The sequence below is a fragment of the Hemicordylus capensis genome, chromosome 6, assembly GCF_027244095.1.
Source record: "Hemicordylus capensis ecotype Gifberg chromosome 6, rHemCap1.1.pri, whole genome shotgun sequence".
NCBI classification, from domain to species: domain Eukaryota; kingdom Metazoa; phylum Chordata; class Lepidosauria; order Squamata; family Cordylidae; genus Hemicordylus; species Hemicordylus capensis.
In genome coordinates this window covers 101,275,223-101,292,795 of record NC_069662.1, presented here as the reverse complement: position 1 = coordinate 101,292,795, position 17,573 = coordinate 101,275,223, and the positions used below count along the sequence as shown (strand labels likewise).

The following is a 17,573-nucleotide window of genomic DNA, read 5'->3' as shown; positions in this document are numbered from 1 at the left end:
AACTTTGGCCCTCCTATAGATGTTGGCCTACAACTCCCATAATCCCTCACTGATGGCCACTGTGGCTGGGATTATGGGAATTGTCGTCCAAAAACAGTGGGGGGGGGGGCTAAGTTGAGCTGGCGTGATCTAGGGCCACCATTGGTTCATCTACACAACTTCTGTTTCCTGTAACAGGGATTCCCAGATATTGTTGACTACAACTCCCATAATCCCCATCTGAAGGCCATTGCAGCTGGGGATGCTGGGGGTTGTAGTCAATAACATCAGGAAATCCTTGTTACAGGGAACAGTGCTGGCAATGATGGGAGCTGTAGTCTAAAAACAGATGGCAGATTGAAATTGTGCAGCCCTTATATGAGTCAATGGTGTGACTTAATACATAGGACAGGGTCATATGTTTCTAAATGTTGTGTGGCTAGGCGTTATCTGAAGCTTTATTCTCTGTGAACACCTATCTCAGGGATAGTTCTCCAGTTGTTGCTGAACGACAACTCCCGTCATCCTTAGTTACCATAAATTGTGGTGGGGATGATGAGAGTTGTCATTCAACAGTTGAAGAGCCAAGGTTGCCTGCCGTGCCCTATCTGGTACACCTGCGCTCTGCTTATGACCCAGTGTGTTTTGAATTGTGCAGACTGATCTATGAAGGGTTGAACAAGGGAGGATTCTGCCTTATGTTAGGGAATAGGCCTAGTACTGGCACTCTAACTCAGTGTCTATGCTTGCAGAGATTAATCATTTTGTTGAATGCCGCAGTATAATACCAATAGCCCAGTCCAGTGCATATTTCCAATGCATACACGCTTGTGAGTAAATCACATTGAACTCAGTGGGATTTATTTCTGAGTAAACCCTCACAAGGTTGTGAATAAGATCACAACAACCTAAGGATTTACTTTGCCAACAGCAAAAGTCAGCAACAGAGTCAAACATATTTCTGCAGCAGCCTGGTACTGAAGGAACAATTCACATAGAGCTGCCCTGTCTTGGGGGACACTGCAGGAGGACACATGTGACTTAATAAACCTGATCCAGGATCTGCACCACATTGTCAGAAGAGCTGTTTGTCAAGGGGCTTGGCTACTTTATGTGATATGGGCTGCTTTCGGAGTAACGCGAGCTACCCTATATTAAGTCAAACCATTGGTCTGTCTGACTTAGTATTGTCTACACTGACTGCTGGCAGTGGTTCTCTAGAATTTCAGTCGGGGGTATGTTTCAGTCCTACCTGGAGATGCCAGTGATTGAACCTGGGATCTTCAATATGTAGGAGCATGTGCTTGCCTGCTGAACTACAACACGTACTTTGATCCATGCTGTAGCTGTAGGTTGGGCAATTCTGTTCTATGGGGGCTTGAACAAAAGATAGCCTGTACCAAAACATCTGTTTAGCTTACCTATACATCTAAACTCCCTGAAACTGCCTTCAGACTCAATTCCTACTTGGAACCAAATCCCATTAATTTCTAGAGTACTGAATTCCAACACATGTACTTGAGATTATGGATTGGGCTACATTACAGAGACATTAATATTCCATAGCATCCTTTGCCACTGGCTATGGGTAGCCTCTCCTAATTTTGCCTTGCTCTATGCAGCACAGACAAGTTATGCAAGTCTGAGAGAGCAAAGTATAGCAGCTTGTAGGATCAGGTAGATATATCAAGCATGCACTTAATGCTTTGGTATGCCAGAAAAATAAGAGGTCAAAGCCAAACAGTGCATGAAAATGATTGATTGAAAAATTGATTTAAGAAAAAAAAGTTCCAAGAATTCCCCACTCATTTTGAATGCCTGCATTCGTCCTCAGTCAAGATGAGGGAGCCTAGTTGTTACAAAGGGGGTTTAAATCCCAAAAATGTACTTGCACATGGATTATACATTAGTTAGCTGTGCTCCCAGGCCCTTGAGGCAGGCATGGAGGACACCATTTTGGAGTCCGCCATGTGACACGGACCAGCCAATCTGACTTCAGAGTGGCATTTTGGACCAACCAATCTGGTTTCAGAGTGGCATTTTAAGAAGCTGGTTCCATAGCACTCGCTCTTAGTTGCTTGGACCGAGCAGCCCTCCCTCCCACCCATTTCAGAGAGGGAAGTCCAGTCACCATTTGGGGCCAAGTAGGAATTTTTTGGGTCACGCCTGGTTGGCCTTGGTTTAGACTTTTTCCTCCTGCTTCTCACTGAAACTGATTTAGGGTTATCACCTTTTGATTGGTCATTTTGCTGATGAGTGTGGGTTAGTTTAAGTGTATTAATTAGTGTTTGACTGGAGGACCATTTGATGGAGAGTAGGCAAACCGAGGAACAGCCCTTGCAGATTTTGCGGCCCTTGGGCTGGGATCTGCCCGTACTCGGGGGCAGGCTGGCACCCAGCACTCAGAGTTTTGTGGCCTGGGTGGGTGGGGCTGTCTGACCTCCCCTCAGCGTGGTTTCACCCCGTAGCTGTTATGAGGTCTGGATTCAGTCCGGGCAGAACTAACGCCCAATCTGTCGCCCGGAGTTGGGTGGTCCTCATAAGATTGACTCTTAGTTGGAGTAACTGCATTCTGAGGTGTCATGCCTCGCTGCACGATTTGTGTTATCTAAATTAATAAGTGTCCCTAGTTCATCCAACTATACGTGTCTTGTCTTTATTGGGGCCTAGGGGTGCAACTGTCCTCCATCCAGGTATGGCTGGATTTAAGTCTCCTTTGTAACTACTGATAAGACTGTTCTGCTTCCCCTGAGGAAGAACTGAGCATTCTGGGAAATGTTAAAATCAATGTTTCAATGAATTGTTTTCTTGAAATCGTTTTCTGATTTACTTTGCCCTTTTGTAGATTTTTTAAAAACTGTGTGGTGCTCATCTCCTTCTAGTTTTGGTACACAAGAACCATAGGCCTTAAAGGAAATAAATAGCCTATGTGAGAATCAGCCTTCCAATGACCAGATGAGATGTGTCCATGCAGATTAGGTCTCATAGTACTATCCGTACAAAACTTGGGATTGATTGTGAATGAAATTAAAGGAACAAACAAAATGTTAATATCATGAAAATGATCAGATGTGTCCAAATAATAGCCTATTATTTCTGTAACAGCTAGTGATGACTATGGTTTTTAACATAATATGGCATGTAGGCTTACTAGACAATACCTGCATATTACAAAGTATTGCAGAGGCTTTAGTCTTCTGCTGTTACAGAAATTCTGTGCATCCTTTGGATTTCTTAAATATAGTCTGCAAACTTGCATATTCTGGCTATATTTGGGCACATCTCATACAGGTTTCTGCCATGCTTGAAACATACATCATAGATTCATGCTTTCAGAGTGTAACTACCTAGAATGCTTTGGAGTGATTAAAAAGTGTTATTATTGAAGCATGGAAGAGTTGAAAATTTTTGAGCAGGCAGCTTTGTGGCAAGAGAGAAATAAACACAACTGCAAAACTGTGTTGTTTTTATTTTGGAACATGCAAAATACAGTCCATGCGTCTGCCATTTTGAAAAATCTTTTTCATTTCATAGCAGATAAACCCAAAGACGTTTTGGCTATCAACTTCCAATAAATGTTTCAAAATGCTTTACAGTGTAAAGATAATAAGAAATTTAGCAAAATTTCAACAAACCTGTATAAAAAACAGATACAGATAACTTTTTCATTTCAAGGCGACATGCTGTAATGTAAAGAGTTATAATTTTGTTTTTGTTTTTTCATAAAAAGTCTTCAACAATACAGTTGCTTAACCTTTACCTGCAAGCCTTTAGGCTACACATGCAAAAAAAAGTATTTGAGTTAAAAATCACCAAAACGTGCTATTTTCATTTAAGTACAGTAGTTGTTAAGTAGTAGCATTTCTGAATGCTGTAAAAGTGTCCAGGGAAGTTCATGGAGCTAGTGTCCTGGAAGACTCATACTCTGACATACATTTTGGTTTAATCCCTTTCCCATTGTAATAGTCCACCACTTGATTTGGAACTTCAGCCAAAACGCTTTTTGCTAACGCAGCTGGGGATGCCTGCAGGAAATGGTAGAAAATAACAGTTGTTAACTCACTTCTGTCCAAAAGGTGCCACCATTTTCATAGTCAACAGTGATGAGAGGATGCAGTAAGTTGCTGGACATATGTCCTCAGTTTAGCTAAGCACCTGTATGATTAATATTATTCATGTATATGTTCTCAATAGCTGACAAGACTGCTCACATACTTCCAGGCATTTCAGTAATTGTGTTACAAGATCAGGAATAACATCAAACCTTCCAATATAGACTTTTCAACATGGCACTTTTAAGGCCTTAATTTTGTCAGTTGCATTGTGCAACCACACTTTGAGGTCATTCACACAACCAAAAACCGGGTCCTACCCAGCTTTGGGAGCTGTGTGATCTAAATTTTTGATTGTGTGGGAGCAAACAACTAGGTAGGAGGAGGGAGAAGTGATTGTGTGGAATCAAGGTAGGAGGAAGGGTAGGACAGTGCTGTCTGTTGTATTCGATCCAGTTATCTTTTGTGTTTTGTTGTTTGGATGTTTGTCCCAATGGGGAACCCACAGAGTGTGGGGAGTGGAGTCAGAAAGGAAAAGGGAGAGAAAGGAGAAAGAGAAAATGGAGTTGTTGCTGAATAAACCTTTATTTAAATCTACCTAAGTTTTCTTTGTATGTATGAGGGAAGCAGCTATAAAACACTGGGGATATTCTCACGATCAGCCAAAATCAGGCTAGGAGAGCCTAGCCCGAATCTGGCTGATCGTGTAAACCACCGGGCTTGCAGGCAAGCCTGGTGGCTTACAAGCGGCTAGCCCGCTTTTTTAGCCCTCCACTTAGCCTGGGTTTGCGGAGCAAGCGCAAGCAAACCCGGGCTTTCTGATTGTGAGTAGCCATGGCGCAGCTCCGCGCCGTGGCTACTCACGAGGAGACCCCCGGAGGAGAGGCGAAAAGCTGCCTCCTGGCTCCAGGGGTCTCCTCAGTATGCCCTGCGCACTCGCGCACTGGAGCTTCCGGGGGCCACGCGACCCGCAAGCTCCCCAGCCCCCGCCGGCTCTATCACGGAGCCGGTAATCGTGTGGGCGGCTGATCTGGCCGCCCAGGGCTCCCGCTGGGATCATATGTGGGGAGAGCGGGCTTAGCTCGCTCTCCCCGCAAAAGCGGGTCTCACTAATGAGACCCACCTCACTGTCTTACCCAGCATTTGACCAAGGTAGGAGGAGTTTTTGGTTGTGTGACTGACATCTATGACTGTATAACTTGAGTAAAGCATGTCATTTATCATGCATCCAGGTGGCAAACTACTGTTTAGAGACTGAGAAATTTGGAGCATTATTATCCAAATCATCACTATGTGAAGCTTTATAGTTTTATAAAGGTCTTTGGGAGCATTAAGTATTTATTTCCACCACACTCGATTCTGTGCTTCTGCTTTTCAGATTGTTGTAGGAGTCTGCAGTGAGCCTTTACTGCAGTATCTCTTATCTTCTAACAGGAGTACCATCACATATATTCTATAGCTTTACATTATTTAATATTACTCTATTCTTTATATACTTACACTTTTGAAATGCATGGTATTCCATTTAATGTATTCATTGTAGTTTACTTGTTTTAGATATGTACATGTCCATGTTTACAAAGTGTTCAATATTATTAATTTACTTATTGAATTTATATACCGCCTAGTATAAGAATCCCTAGGCAGTGTACAGAATTATGCTTATTATTAGCGGCTATTTTTCTAACAACTATTCTGTCATACAAATTCTTAGCCATTAATATTCTATCATCACTGCAGGAAAATAGCATATAATTGTCATTTAGTTTAATGCCATATTTTAGTTATTGTTCACCTTCCCTCCCTCTCTTATGGGAGACTCAGATTTGACATAGAGGCTGGGTTAGGGGAGATTGCTTTACATATTACATTTTAAAGTGTACATAGTAAAATGTAAATTGTGAATGTGATAGACATGTGGGCAAACTTGTATTATACAGATTCACTTGTCAGGGAGTCAGCATTGGGTGACTCTGTCACAAACTGAGGTTTGCTCTGTGTAATGTGTGAAATGGCCATGAATAAGATTTATTTATTAATTTTATTTTTATTTAGCGCATTTGTATACCACCCAAAACGCAAGTCTCTTGTCTTAGTTGTTCTCATATGTTACGTTAAAAAGCACCTTAGAGCCTCTCCTCCTGTTTGTGCCATGTGTGCATGCTATTAATTAATTAATTAATTAATTAATTAATTAATTAATTATTATTTCGATTTCTATACCACCCTTCCAAAAATGGCTCAGGGCGGTTTACAAATGGCTCGGGGTGGTTTATGAGGGATAGTAACTACATACTGAAGCTATTCTCATGAGCAGCGAAAACTGGCCTAGGGAAGTCCAGCCTGTTTTTCACTGCGTGTGAGCACCTCCGGGAGCTATGCAGCTCCCGGTGGTGGCAAGCCCTCTTATGTAACCCGCCGCTTAACCCAAGTTTTGGGTGGGCTAAGTGATCATGTGTCTGCCACGGCTGCCTGTAGCCTACATTTGGCATTTCACGCTGCTTGTGAAGCCCAGACAAGCGGCAGCTTCGCTTGGGTGCTCCTGTGCCTGGCCACGGCTCATCCAGCAGCTCCGGGGGTCAGGCGCAGGGAAGCGCCTCAGAGCCCCAGTAATGCACCGTACGACTGCGCGGTGATTTCCTGGAGTCCCCTCTCCCTAAGTGTGTCCGCCATGGCTCCAAGCAGCCTTGACAGACACACAACCAAAAAAACAGGGTTAGTGGAGCGCTCACTCCACTAACCTCGTTTGGGGGGGGTATTTAGGCAGCCTTGCCACCAGGAGCTGCACAGCTCCCATTGCTGCACATGAGCAGCATAAACCGGGCTGGGCTCCCTTAGCCCAGTTTCTATTGCTCATGTGAATTGCCTCAATGTTTTCTTAGCTGGTGCAAGTTCCATATTTACTTTTAAAACTATTTTTAAACAAAAACATAATTTAAAACTTATGTGTGAAAACCCCTATTAGTTTACTTCTGTTAAACTGATTGATGAGGGCTCAGCTGACATTGAGGTTTCATTCTATACGGCTACAACCAATCTAGCCAGTACTCATACACTGAAGTCAAAAGGGCTTGAAAATGCATAGCACGGTCTCTCTATTTTAAATATCATTGGAAAGTGACTATTTCTCCCACTTCATTTTATAGAATAGAATGCATGTAGAATCTGAGTTGTTTATATTAGGTATGCTTTATTGTGCAGCTTCTGGAAATCCTGCTAGCAGTACAAACACTTAAGACGGGGAGAAATCACAGAGGTAATAAAAAGAAAGAAAAAGAAAAAGAAAAAGATTAAGATGACTCAGTTCAGTTTTGATTATTAAAGTATTCAAATCTAAATCTGAAAATGCAATATGGAATGAGGTAACTACATAATGAACAACAGAATTGCTTTTAATTTTATTCATCTGTATGCAAACTCACACTTCAGTTCTAAATAGATGTAGAAGTAAACCCATTTAACTACGTTTGATTAAATGTGATTAACATTATAGCCTAGAAATCTAGTGGTCTAATAAGTAAATTCTTCATGATAGTAAAGAAAATAGTGGCTTTCTTTGTGGTATGCAAAGTGCTTGATGCCAAAAAGGCCAAGGGAAGAGATTAGGGTTTCTAAAAAGCCATGCAATTGTTTCCATGAAAGCTTATGCTGAAATTAGTCTTTAAGATATAAGTCTATTTTTTGTTTTTGTGGAACAATGCGTATTTTCTTTGAAGAAGTCTTGTGCTGGAAACAAATTATATCTACCAACAAGTTTCTATTGCTAAATCTCCAACCACAGCAAAGACAGTGCTCAAATTATGGGGGTGGGGGGAGTGTCAGAGAGGGCCTGCCCCCCTTTAACTTTTGTAATGGTCCCCATAGCTACTACATGTAGAAGGCTGCAGGATAGGGTCACCAACTCTGACTGAAGCTATTACTAGAGATTCCACCCACACACCAATGTGTTTTCAAACATGTTTCACACTATCAAGCCATTAACATAGTCAGAATTGCTTTCAATAGTCACGCAAATATAAATGTCAAGTCCTGGAGACCCAAGGCCAATCCTTGAAGGTGGGCAGACCTGTTTCAGGGAGACCATGATTTGGTGGCTTGTGGATGTCATCAAGAGTCTTCCTACCTTGTTTCCCATGATCTAGGCACTGCTAGGCAGGAGAATGACAAGCTTAGAACCTCTCTTTGTTTTATCAAACTTAACAAAGGTCACTGCTCCTCTTCCTCACTTACTGTCTACTTCCTGCAGCAATAGTCTGGTAGAATGAGTGAGACTTGGAAGGAGTTTCTAAGCAGCTGTCTTACTCTTCTAGTCCAGGGTGTAGCATGGTTGGAAGCAGCACTCGTTCAGGATTTAAGGATGGGTGCCCGACCGGCTTGCCTGGCGTCTTCTTTGCTGCCATCAGCCAGCCAACTGCCTTCACTGCCACCATTGCCACTGCTGTGGCCTGATGATGTCATCAAGCCAGTGTGTAGGAGCAGCGACATTATCAGGCCGCGCTGGCACGGGGGCACAGTTGTGGCGAAGGTGGCCAGGCAGGCAGTAGAGAAGGCTTTCAAGAACATGCGGTGCAGGGGCCACTGTGAGGGAGGGAGGTGACTGATGGTCCCCAAGCAGTGGCAAGGCACGGTGGCCCTGGTGCAGCCACCACCACCCCCGTTGCTATTGTCTGGAGCTCATTGCATTGTTCCTCCCTCCACTAGGAGCAATGAACTCCAGTGCACAGAACCTGAGGGTAGGTGTACGGAGAAAAGGGGAAAACGGTCCCAGAGGCCCACAAGGCTGGGGGCCCATAATGTATTGGTTTATTTTGGCAGTACTGGGGGCACGTGTACAGGAGGGAGGCCCCAAAGCTACATTTAGCCCCATTCCCAAGTTACCTCTCTGTGGTTCTGGCTGAGGGAGGGCAAAGAAAGAAAATCTTCCTTCAGAGGGCAGGACAGAGAAATAGACAGTACTGTAGCTGAAACAGAGTTCACTGAGTTGCAAAATAGAATAGGGAGAGTAGACGCTACATTTGCTGCATTTTATGGAGATACTTTATGTTTTAGACAACTGTTCTTGTGTGTCAGAGCCACTTAGCCTAAAATCACTTCAGTCTCTCTCTCTCTCTCTCTCTCTCTCTCTCTCTCTCTCACACACACACACACACACACACACACACACACACTTTACTTAGCAGGAATACGACATTTTCAATGGCCAGCAGAACTGCATCAGCATTCATCCATTCTACCAAAGATTTTTCTATGTGTCAGAAAGTCACAAAGTGACATGAAAATACAAAACTTTGTTGGAAAGTGGGTTTTATTCCTATCCCACCATTCAAATACTAATTCTAATTATAGTATCAAACCATACAGTTTATTTTCACATTTGTAATGTTTCTTAGTCTTTTTTGCATCATTAGTAACAAAGAAAAATCATAATAAAAACAAAGATGCTAAATGCAGCTAGACCACTTTAAGTGGTGCAGTAGGGAAATGCTTGACTAACAAGCAGCAGGTTGCCGGTTCGAATCCCCACTGATACCATATCGGGCAGCAGCGATATAGGAAGATGCTGATAGGCATAATCTCTTACTGCGTGGGAGAAGGCAATGGTAAACCCCTCCTGTATCCTACCAAAGAAAACCACAGGGCTCTGTGGGTGCCAGGAGTCGAAATTGACTTGACGGTACACTGTACCTTTAAATGCAGCTGCGGTTCGTGGTTCTTCTCAGACGCGTATTTTCAATAAACCGAAAATAGGCCAAGCACCAACTCATAAATAACTCCCCTTCCAATGCCTTTACAAAAAGCTGTGCCCTCCCGTGACAAACTGCACACAGTGATTTGTGTCAGGAACAGATGAGATATACAGTAGGATATATGAGAAGTTCCCAGGTGTGCCTTGTTAAAGCTGTTATTTTATAGTGGGCCTAGTAGGGGTTATTGATGTCTAATATATTTATCAAGTAAATCTGGACTTTAAACTGAATTTTGAGAAAGGAAAGAAATCACATCACTCCAGAGGGACAAATATTACGATGCTACAGATGCAAGAGGGCTGAGTTTCTCCTTACAATGTGGCAGTCACAAGAGGGAAAGATGCTCACACTGAAACAGCAACAATAAAAAGGAAAGATTCCAGAAAAAGTGAATGGAATTTTTGGAGTAAATATGTGACTTTAATCTAGACCTTAAAAGTATCACAGCAGTTTTGAAACTAATTTTTATTGTTGTTGCCAAAAAAAATATGTTGACGTATTTGGACAATTTCTAGTAGGTAGGATATCTATTGTTTTATATTATTATTACCTACACTTAGGAATTGGCTTGACACTTCACAACCAACCCATTGTCCTGTATATTGAAGACTACCAAAGCAAAAAGGCAACAATCAGGGTTTTCCTTCTCTGGCCAAAATGTCTTCCGCTGCTTGATACAGTGTAAAGATATTCTTTCATGATCATGGCAGCCTCCAAGCATGAAGAGGGAAAAAATAACTTCTTTTTTTCTTGACATACAGATTTCCTTACAAATTAGGCTTCAATCTTATGAACACTTATTTGAGAGTTAGGCCCACTGAACTCACCTGGACTTACTTCCACAGAAAATGCACTGGATTGCACTTCACACGTTACACTATCTATTATATATCTTGAAGAACTATTTGGTTGGTTGGTATGTATGAAATAAAGTCATACTTCCCAATGACCTACAGATACCAAATTTTGCATAGGCACAAAACAATCCTATCACTGAAATAAGCCGAATGCACTACTTTTTACTGAGGAATATGCTCAGTGAGATGTGTGTGTGTGTGTTTGTATGTGTGTGTGTGGAGAGAGAGAGAGAAATTCTGAACATCGTACTTCCTGATTAGTTACAGATACGAGATATTGCATGAACAATCCTGCCACTTAAATTAGCTGAATGTGCTACGTTTTACACCAGAATATGCTTGGGCAAAAGTTTTTATAATTTTTATATATAATATGAGAGAGAGAGAAATTCTGAATATAATCATCACTATAAATTATAGATAAAAGAGAACTACATCCAGATGCATCTGGATGTGTCTGGATGCCTGGAACCACTACCTGAGTAGGGAGCGGCAGTGAGCAAGGGAGGCAGGCGGAATTGGCAGACTCAGGAGACGGACGAAGAAAGGAGGATAGGCAGAGGAGAGAGGAGGAACCATTGCCTGGAGAGGGAGTGGCAGCGAGGGAGGCAGGTGGGAATCGGCAGATTCGGGGAACGAAAAGGAAAGGGAAAGGAAAGGAACAAAAAGAAAGGCAGAGAAAACTGACCACAGAGAGGGGATGGCTGGCGGGTAGACGGCAGAACAGAGAATGTCAAATGAAGCCCAAAATAGCCGGGAGGTAAGGGGCTGTTAAAAACCATTGGGATTGTGAGCTGCTGACCTTCCTGCCCCCAAAAGAAAAAACCAGTGCCATTGTTCTGGGCCCCCCTCCCCCCCCAAAACACCAGCCAGTCTTCTACACCCCACACCACCAAACCCCCCCCCAAAACCCCAAACCCCTCAGCTCCCAGTCACCCCTTCAAAAACAAACAAACCACCAGGGGACTGTGTGGGCCAGCTGCTGGCAGTCCCCCCCACAAAAAACCTCAGACAGTCTTCCTGACCCCACCATACAAAAAAATTAAAAGGGAACCAAAGCTGCCCTTCATCCCACCAAAAAAAAAAGGGACTGTGTGGGCCAGCATTGCCTACAATGCTGGGAACTGTGAGCACAAACAGCTGCCCTTAAGAACAAAAACCTACACCTGGGACTAAATTAAACTTCGGGGGGGGGGGGAGTGAGCGAGAGACTTGTGGGGGAGAGCAAGCAAGTGAAAGAGTTGTGGGGGGGGGAGATCAAGAGAGAGAGTTGTGGTGGGGAGAGTGAGCAAGAATGTTGTTGGGGGAGAGAGAGCGCGAGGGAGTTGTGGGGGGGAGAGAGTGAGTGAGAGTGTTGTTGGGGAGGGAGAGCGAGCGAGAGAGTTGTGGTGGGGAGAGTGAGCGAGAGTGTTGTGGGGGAGAGAGAGTGAGGGAGTTGTGTGGGGGGAGAGTGAGCAAAAGTGTTGTGGGGGAGAGAGAGAGCGAGGGAGTTGTGGGGGGAGAAAGAGTGCAAGGGAGTTTTGGGGGGAGAGAGCGAGTGAGAGTGTTGTGGAGGGAGAGCGAGCAAGTTGGGGGGGAGACAGAGTGAGTGAGAGAGTTGTGGGGGAGGGAGAGCAAGCGAGAGAGTTGTGGGGGAAAGAGCAAGAGAGAGAGTTGTGGGGAGAGTGAGCAAGAGTGTTGAGGGGGAGAGAGAGAGCAAGGGAGTTGTGTGGGGGGAGAGTGAGCAAAAGTGTTGGGGAGAGAGAGAGAGTGAGGGAGTTGTGGGGGGGAGAGAGAGCACGAGGGAGTTGTGGGGGGAGAGAGTGAGAGTGTTGTGGGGGGGAACGAGCGAGCGAGAGAGTTGTGGGGGGAGACAGAGTGAGTGAGAGAGTTGTGGGGGAGAGAGAGCGAGAGAGTTGTGGGGGGAAAGAGCGAGTGAGAGAGTTGCGGGGGGAAAGAGCGAGCGAGAGAGTTGGGGGAGAGCAAACGAGACAGTTGTGGTGGGGGGAGATAGAGAGGGGAACAGGGTGCAATTACAAGCTACAAAGGAAGGACCAGCTACAAAGGAAGGACCAGCTACAAAGGAAGGACGAGCCAAATGAATTCTCGCAACTAAAACCCCAAAAGTAAGTAAACTACCGCACAGATGCTCTGTGCGGGTTCAGGTAGTATTTTAATAGTTGCTCTCAACAGATTTTTAACACTCAATAATCAGATCAATAATTCCAAAATGACATTATGTCCAAGAGAAGCAGAAGATCTTTCTCAGATTCAAATCTGTGATTCAAATTTACCCTATATAGCGATTTTTCAATAAAATGAATAATGTTTGAAGTTGAAATCCTATTTTGCTTTCCTTTCACAAGCAGATTAATTTAAAAAAATCTATATCATTTATTTAATTTATTGAACTTTCTTATCAGTGTAATCTATGCAAAATGACTTTGCTCGGTCAACAACAGGCTTCACTTACTAGTTAATGATAAAGAAGATAAAAAACATACTTGTCTGCATGTGTTCATTAGTTTTACAAACAGATTGGAACTAAAGCTGGCAGTTAAGTGCGCCATCCAAATCTATCTACTAGGGCTGTGCTTTGCTGCAATGATCAGAATTAGATTGGACTGGATCAGATTCTGATCAAATGCATTGGTTCAGGGGGTACCCACATCAAATTGAGCAAATGTATCAGAAATCTTCCTTGTTGGCAGTGTGGTGGGTTCTCCTTTTCTTGACTTTGAAAAAAGCTATTGCCTTCATACGCAGTAGCAACAGTGTTTTAAATTGTTGCTTTCTTTCCTGACAGCCAAACTATAGTGCTCTGGAGAAGGAACTAATATTATGAAATTGCATCTTTTCCCTATTGCATTACTGGGGAGTGGCCATCCCCTCTCCCCCAGTCATGCACTGGGCAAGGATGCAACATCATTGCATTGTTTCCTTCCCTGAAGCATGGCCCAGCTGCTAAGGAGAAAAGTGGAAATTTAAAATGGTGCAGCTGCCACCTATTGGCACAGAAGCCTTTTCAGACTTTTTCAGAGGAGAGCCTACTGCACTTTCGGCAGGTAAGACCTCCTCCCCCACACTGATCCAATCAGATAAGGCTGTTCTGGATATGGTTGTATCCGATTTGAATGAATCGGGCCCTACCAGACAATTTTTTCAATAGATCTGATCTGATGAAAATTTGTCTGATGGAGCCTGCATCTGATTCAGTGCACAGCCCGATGATTTACTATCTCCTTTTCTATCAGAGGATCTTAATTGCTTTGCCTTTCTGATTATATATAATATATATAAAACAGCCTCAAATTATGAGCCCTTGCTCCCAAATTTTACTAGTATACCTGCTCACAGATATCTGTGTTATTTGTGATTGAAAAGTAAAAAAGAACTTGTCAACTTCTCCTTCCTTGGGCATGGATCATCACAAAGGATCATAAGAGCAGCCCCACCTCTTTTCTTTAGGAATGTTTTTGGTGGGACGCACATGGCTCTGTTTCCAACCCCTTCTTTCAGTTGGCCTATCTCTGTCCCATTTGAAGCATGAATGTTGCTTGGTGAACTGTTGTGTTATCGTTGGGAGGCTCAAACTTTGTTTTGTCATTACCCAGCGGGGCTCACCAAGACATAGGTTAAGAATCCTTGGACGTAGAAACAAAACTTTCCATAAGAAAACACAGTAAAAATTAATCTTACATGTTTGAAGTTTCTGAATGGCACAAACTGAACAATGTCACGAAGAACAGGCTCTCCCTTGGGAGATCTCAGGATCCCATCATCTCCATCTAGCATCTGCATGTCACTGAAATCGGCATTTCCAACTCCAACAATGATGACCGACATGGGAAGATGGGAGGCATGAACAATGGCTTCACGGGTATCGGCCATGTCCGTAATGACACCATCCGTCAGAATCAGCAAGATGAAATATTGCTGGAGAGTTTGAAGAGGAAAATCAAAATGCTAATCCATTTCCAGCAGCCAATTGGCTAAACAAGTGTTTCGGAGATCCCCTGGCAACTTTCCCCCGGTTATTATTTGATAATGATATTAATGAGGGGGAAAATAAAAATACAAAATTAAACAAATCATGAATATACAGTTAATACCTGCCATTCATGATTATTGCAGTAGGATTTGCTTCTTTAAGAAAACTCATGCAATAGTCTTTCACTGCCCCAACATCCCCAGCTTGGCTCCACTCCCCTGAATAAGCCTTAGGGAACCCGACTTGAGAATCCAAGAAACAACAGCAGAATAATCACAGAGAGTATCAAGGCAGCAACACATAATCTGAGTGGCAAGGGGAAACCTGCAGCAAGCCACAGTGCAGGTGGTGGTACTACACAGACAGCTGGATGACCAACCTAGTTGCTGATCACTGCTGCATAAATTGTTGCAAAGGTAGAAAAAAAATCAAAGTGGCTGACATCCAGAGCAACAAAGCACTTGTGGGAGGATGTTCGGCTAGTGCAAAACTGTTGCACTAGCTACAGTAGATGCGCTACGTCTGGAGCTTGCATTCCAGACCAGTGTTGCGCTACGGTGAGCATGCACGCTCACCTCATTTGTTTTAATGGGAACTTCTGCCAGGAGTGCTATAGCAGAATAGTGCTCTTGCACAGAGCCCAAGTTTTTAGCACAGCACAACTAACTTCTTGTGCAAATTTGCTCATTCTGCAAGTGTGCCATTACTCTGGATGTCAGACACTGGCCCCAAGCCAGCTCATTTTAGTTTTGATGAAGTCCCATCGAAAGCAATACAGTTGACGTCAATTAGACCGGCATCAATGGGATTTACTCCCAAATGAGTATGATTCGGAGTGCCCCCTGGATCAGGACCAGTATTATACTACTTCTTTAAAAAAGTAACTGATATCTGAAGACTGCCATTTCTAAACAGGCGTTTGGCCAATTAATGGCCCACAGCTCTCTTTTTAATGTAGCTGTGTTTTTGTAGTTTGTTTTTATTGAGGTTTTATTACTGTTTTTTTCTTGTTGTTAACCACCTTGGGGTCTTTGGACAAAGGGCAGTATAAATATACAAATAATAAATATAGAATTGATTATTACAACTTCACACCAAGGATCCAATGATACATACAAAATATTACATTCTTTCAAAGCAGGTTGATTAATTGAAAGTAAATGGAAACACCCCTGGCTTCTGGGTTCCATACTTAAAACCACAAAAAGAATGCACATTCTTTTACATTGGAAGCATGGGGGGAAATCTATCCCTTTACCATGCCTTGAACATCTGGACTGTGAGCAGAACAATGCAGCTGATGCCAAAATATGATAATCTGTGAGCAGATTAATGCAGCTGATGCTAAAAGATAAAGTAAGTTTTCTTAGCTTACAAGTCTGCTGTGATTCTTACCGATGACTCCTTAGTGTTGGTTTCTTCAGATGCCGATTTAGCTACCTTCTGAATGATGGGAGCAATGTTGGTAGGCCCATAAAGCTGAAGTTTAGGGAGGCAATTCTGATATGCTTCGACTACTCCTTGAATTCCTTTGTATTTTTGTTTTTAAAAAATGTTAGAATCAGTTATTAAGCAAGATGATTGGAGGCAATGCTTCTGTTGTAAGTGAGCACTGTTCCGTCCGAATAATTTTTTTAAGTGATTCATGCAATTTCACTCGCACAACTGATTTACTATCCTGCCAATTTATTCTGCACAGCTTTGAATCCGAAGAGTTTTTTTCAAAGCAGTTCTCCCCTGCTGACCTGACCTCTTTTAGATGTTATGCAATATATAATTCATGAGCCAGCTTCTCTTTTTGCCAACAGCATTTAATGTGTATTTTGTAGATATTAACTGTCCTGTATGGCATTAACCTACTTTGCAAATGCATTAGGTTTCTATTCAGTAGGGGCTTTAATTAATTATTTGGGCACCAGAAAATGTGCATGTATTACAATTACAGACAATCATTATATGGTGATAACCAAGGCTGGCATCAGAGGTTGGCCAATTCAAACAATGTCAGAGGGCCCAGGGCCATCCAATGACTAACCCAGCAGCACGGTTGCCACAAAGTGTTCCAGGCTGCTGCCACTACCACAAAGGTAAACCTCCCCACATCCTCGTGAAGACTTGCCTTAGTGATGGCCCGGAACACTCTTCAGCAGCCAGCATGGTGGCCACCATCTTGCTTTACTGATAATGCAATATTTGCCAAAATAAATGGTTACCTGCACATTCTGGGTTGTCTTCATTAAAGTTGATTGCAAAATCATGAGAGACCTATGGACCACCCCCCCAAAAAAGTAAATACAATTTTAGTGCAGAAAAGCTATTCAGAGTTGTTTTCCAGTTTCAGCAGATGGTGAATTCAAACAGGCTCTCTCTAACCAATCACAAAAACACCAGTTTCTTCACATGCATGTGTTTATTTCTATAATTGTTTCATACATGTAGAATTTGCATCATTCACTGGTGAACAGTGCCACTGGAGAACACAGTGCTTTATTTTCTACTGATTGGAGGATGCAGCCAGTTCTACAGTGGGCTGTAGATCCACAATCACACTCTGCTGATTTCCAGTTTGAGGTGAGCTAAGTGTGTGTGTAAGGCTTAAAGTGTGTGCAACTAGGTGCAATATTCATATATGTGCTTGGGGGCAAAACTTCCAACTTTACTACTAAGTGCTTAATAATATCAGCCAAGTACACCTCCCTCTTTCTGTATGTATCACCAAGAGAAGAACAAATCAGATTTACCATTCAGAGGAACATTTTGTTTGTTTTTTCAAAACTTATGAGGATATTCACACGAGCATGTAAAACCGGGCTAAGGGAGTCCAGCCCGGTTTTACATGCTTGTGTAAACCACCGGGATTGTGCCTGATCCTGAAGGCTCCACGGCAGCACACTTGCCAAAGCAGCCTCCTCATTAAATGTGGTAAAGGGAGTGAGCACTCCCTTAACCACAATTTGTTGATTGTGTG

At 43.0% G+C, this 17,573-nt stretch overlaps 1 protein-coding gene across 3 annotated transcripts in view; it reads right to left on the bottom strand.

Annotated features, from left to right (window-relative positions):
- Positions 1-3,428: 3,428 nt before the first annotated feature.
- The window catches only part of CPNE4 (copine 4), a 317,325-nt gene continuing 303,180 nt past the window's right edge, over positions 3,429-17,573 (bottom strand). For all 3 annotated transcript variants that reach the window (XM_053263929.1, XM_053263931.1, XM_053263930.1), the window contains 4 exons: positions 16,819-16,870; positions 16,001-16,134; positions 14,314-14,550; positions 3,429-4,004 (listed from right to left, as the gene is read on the bottom strand). In XM_053263929.1, coding sequence (XP_053119904.1) covers positions 3,873-4,004; positions 14,314-14,550; positions 16,001-16,134; positions 16,819-16,870 — 555 coding nt within the window. In that variant the 3' untranslated portion in view covers positions 3,429-3,872. The remainder of the gene's footprint in view (positions 4,005-14,313; positions 14,551-16,000; positions 16,135-16,818; positions 16,871-17,573) is intronic.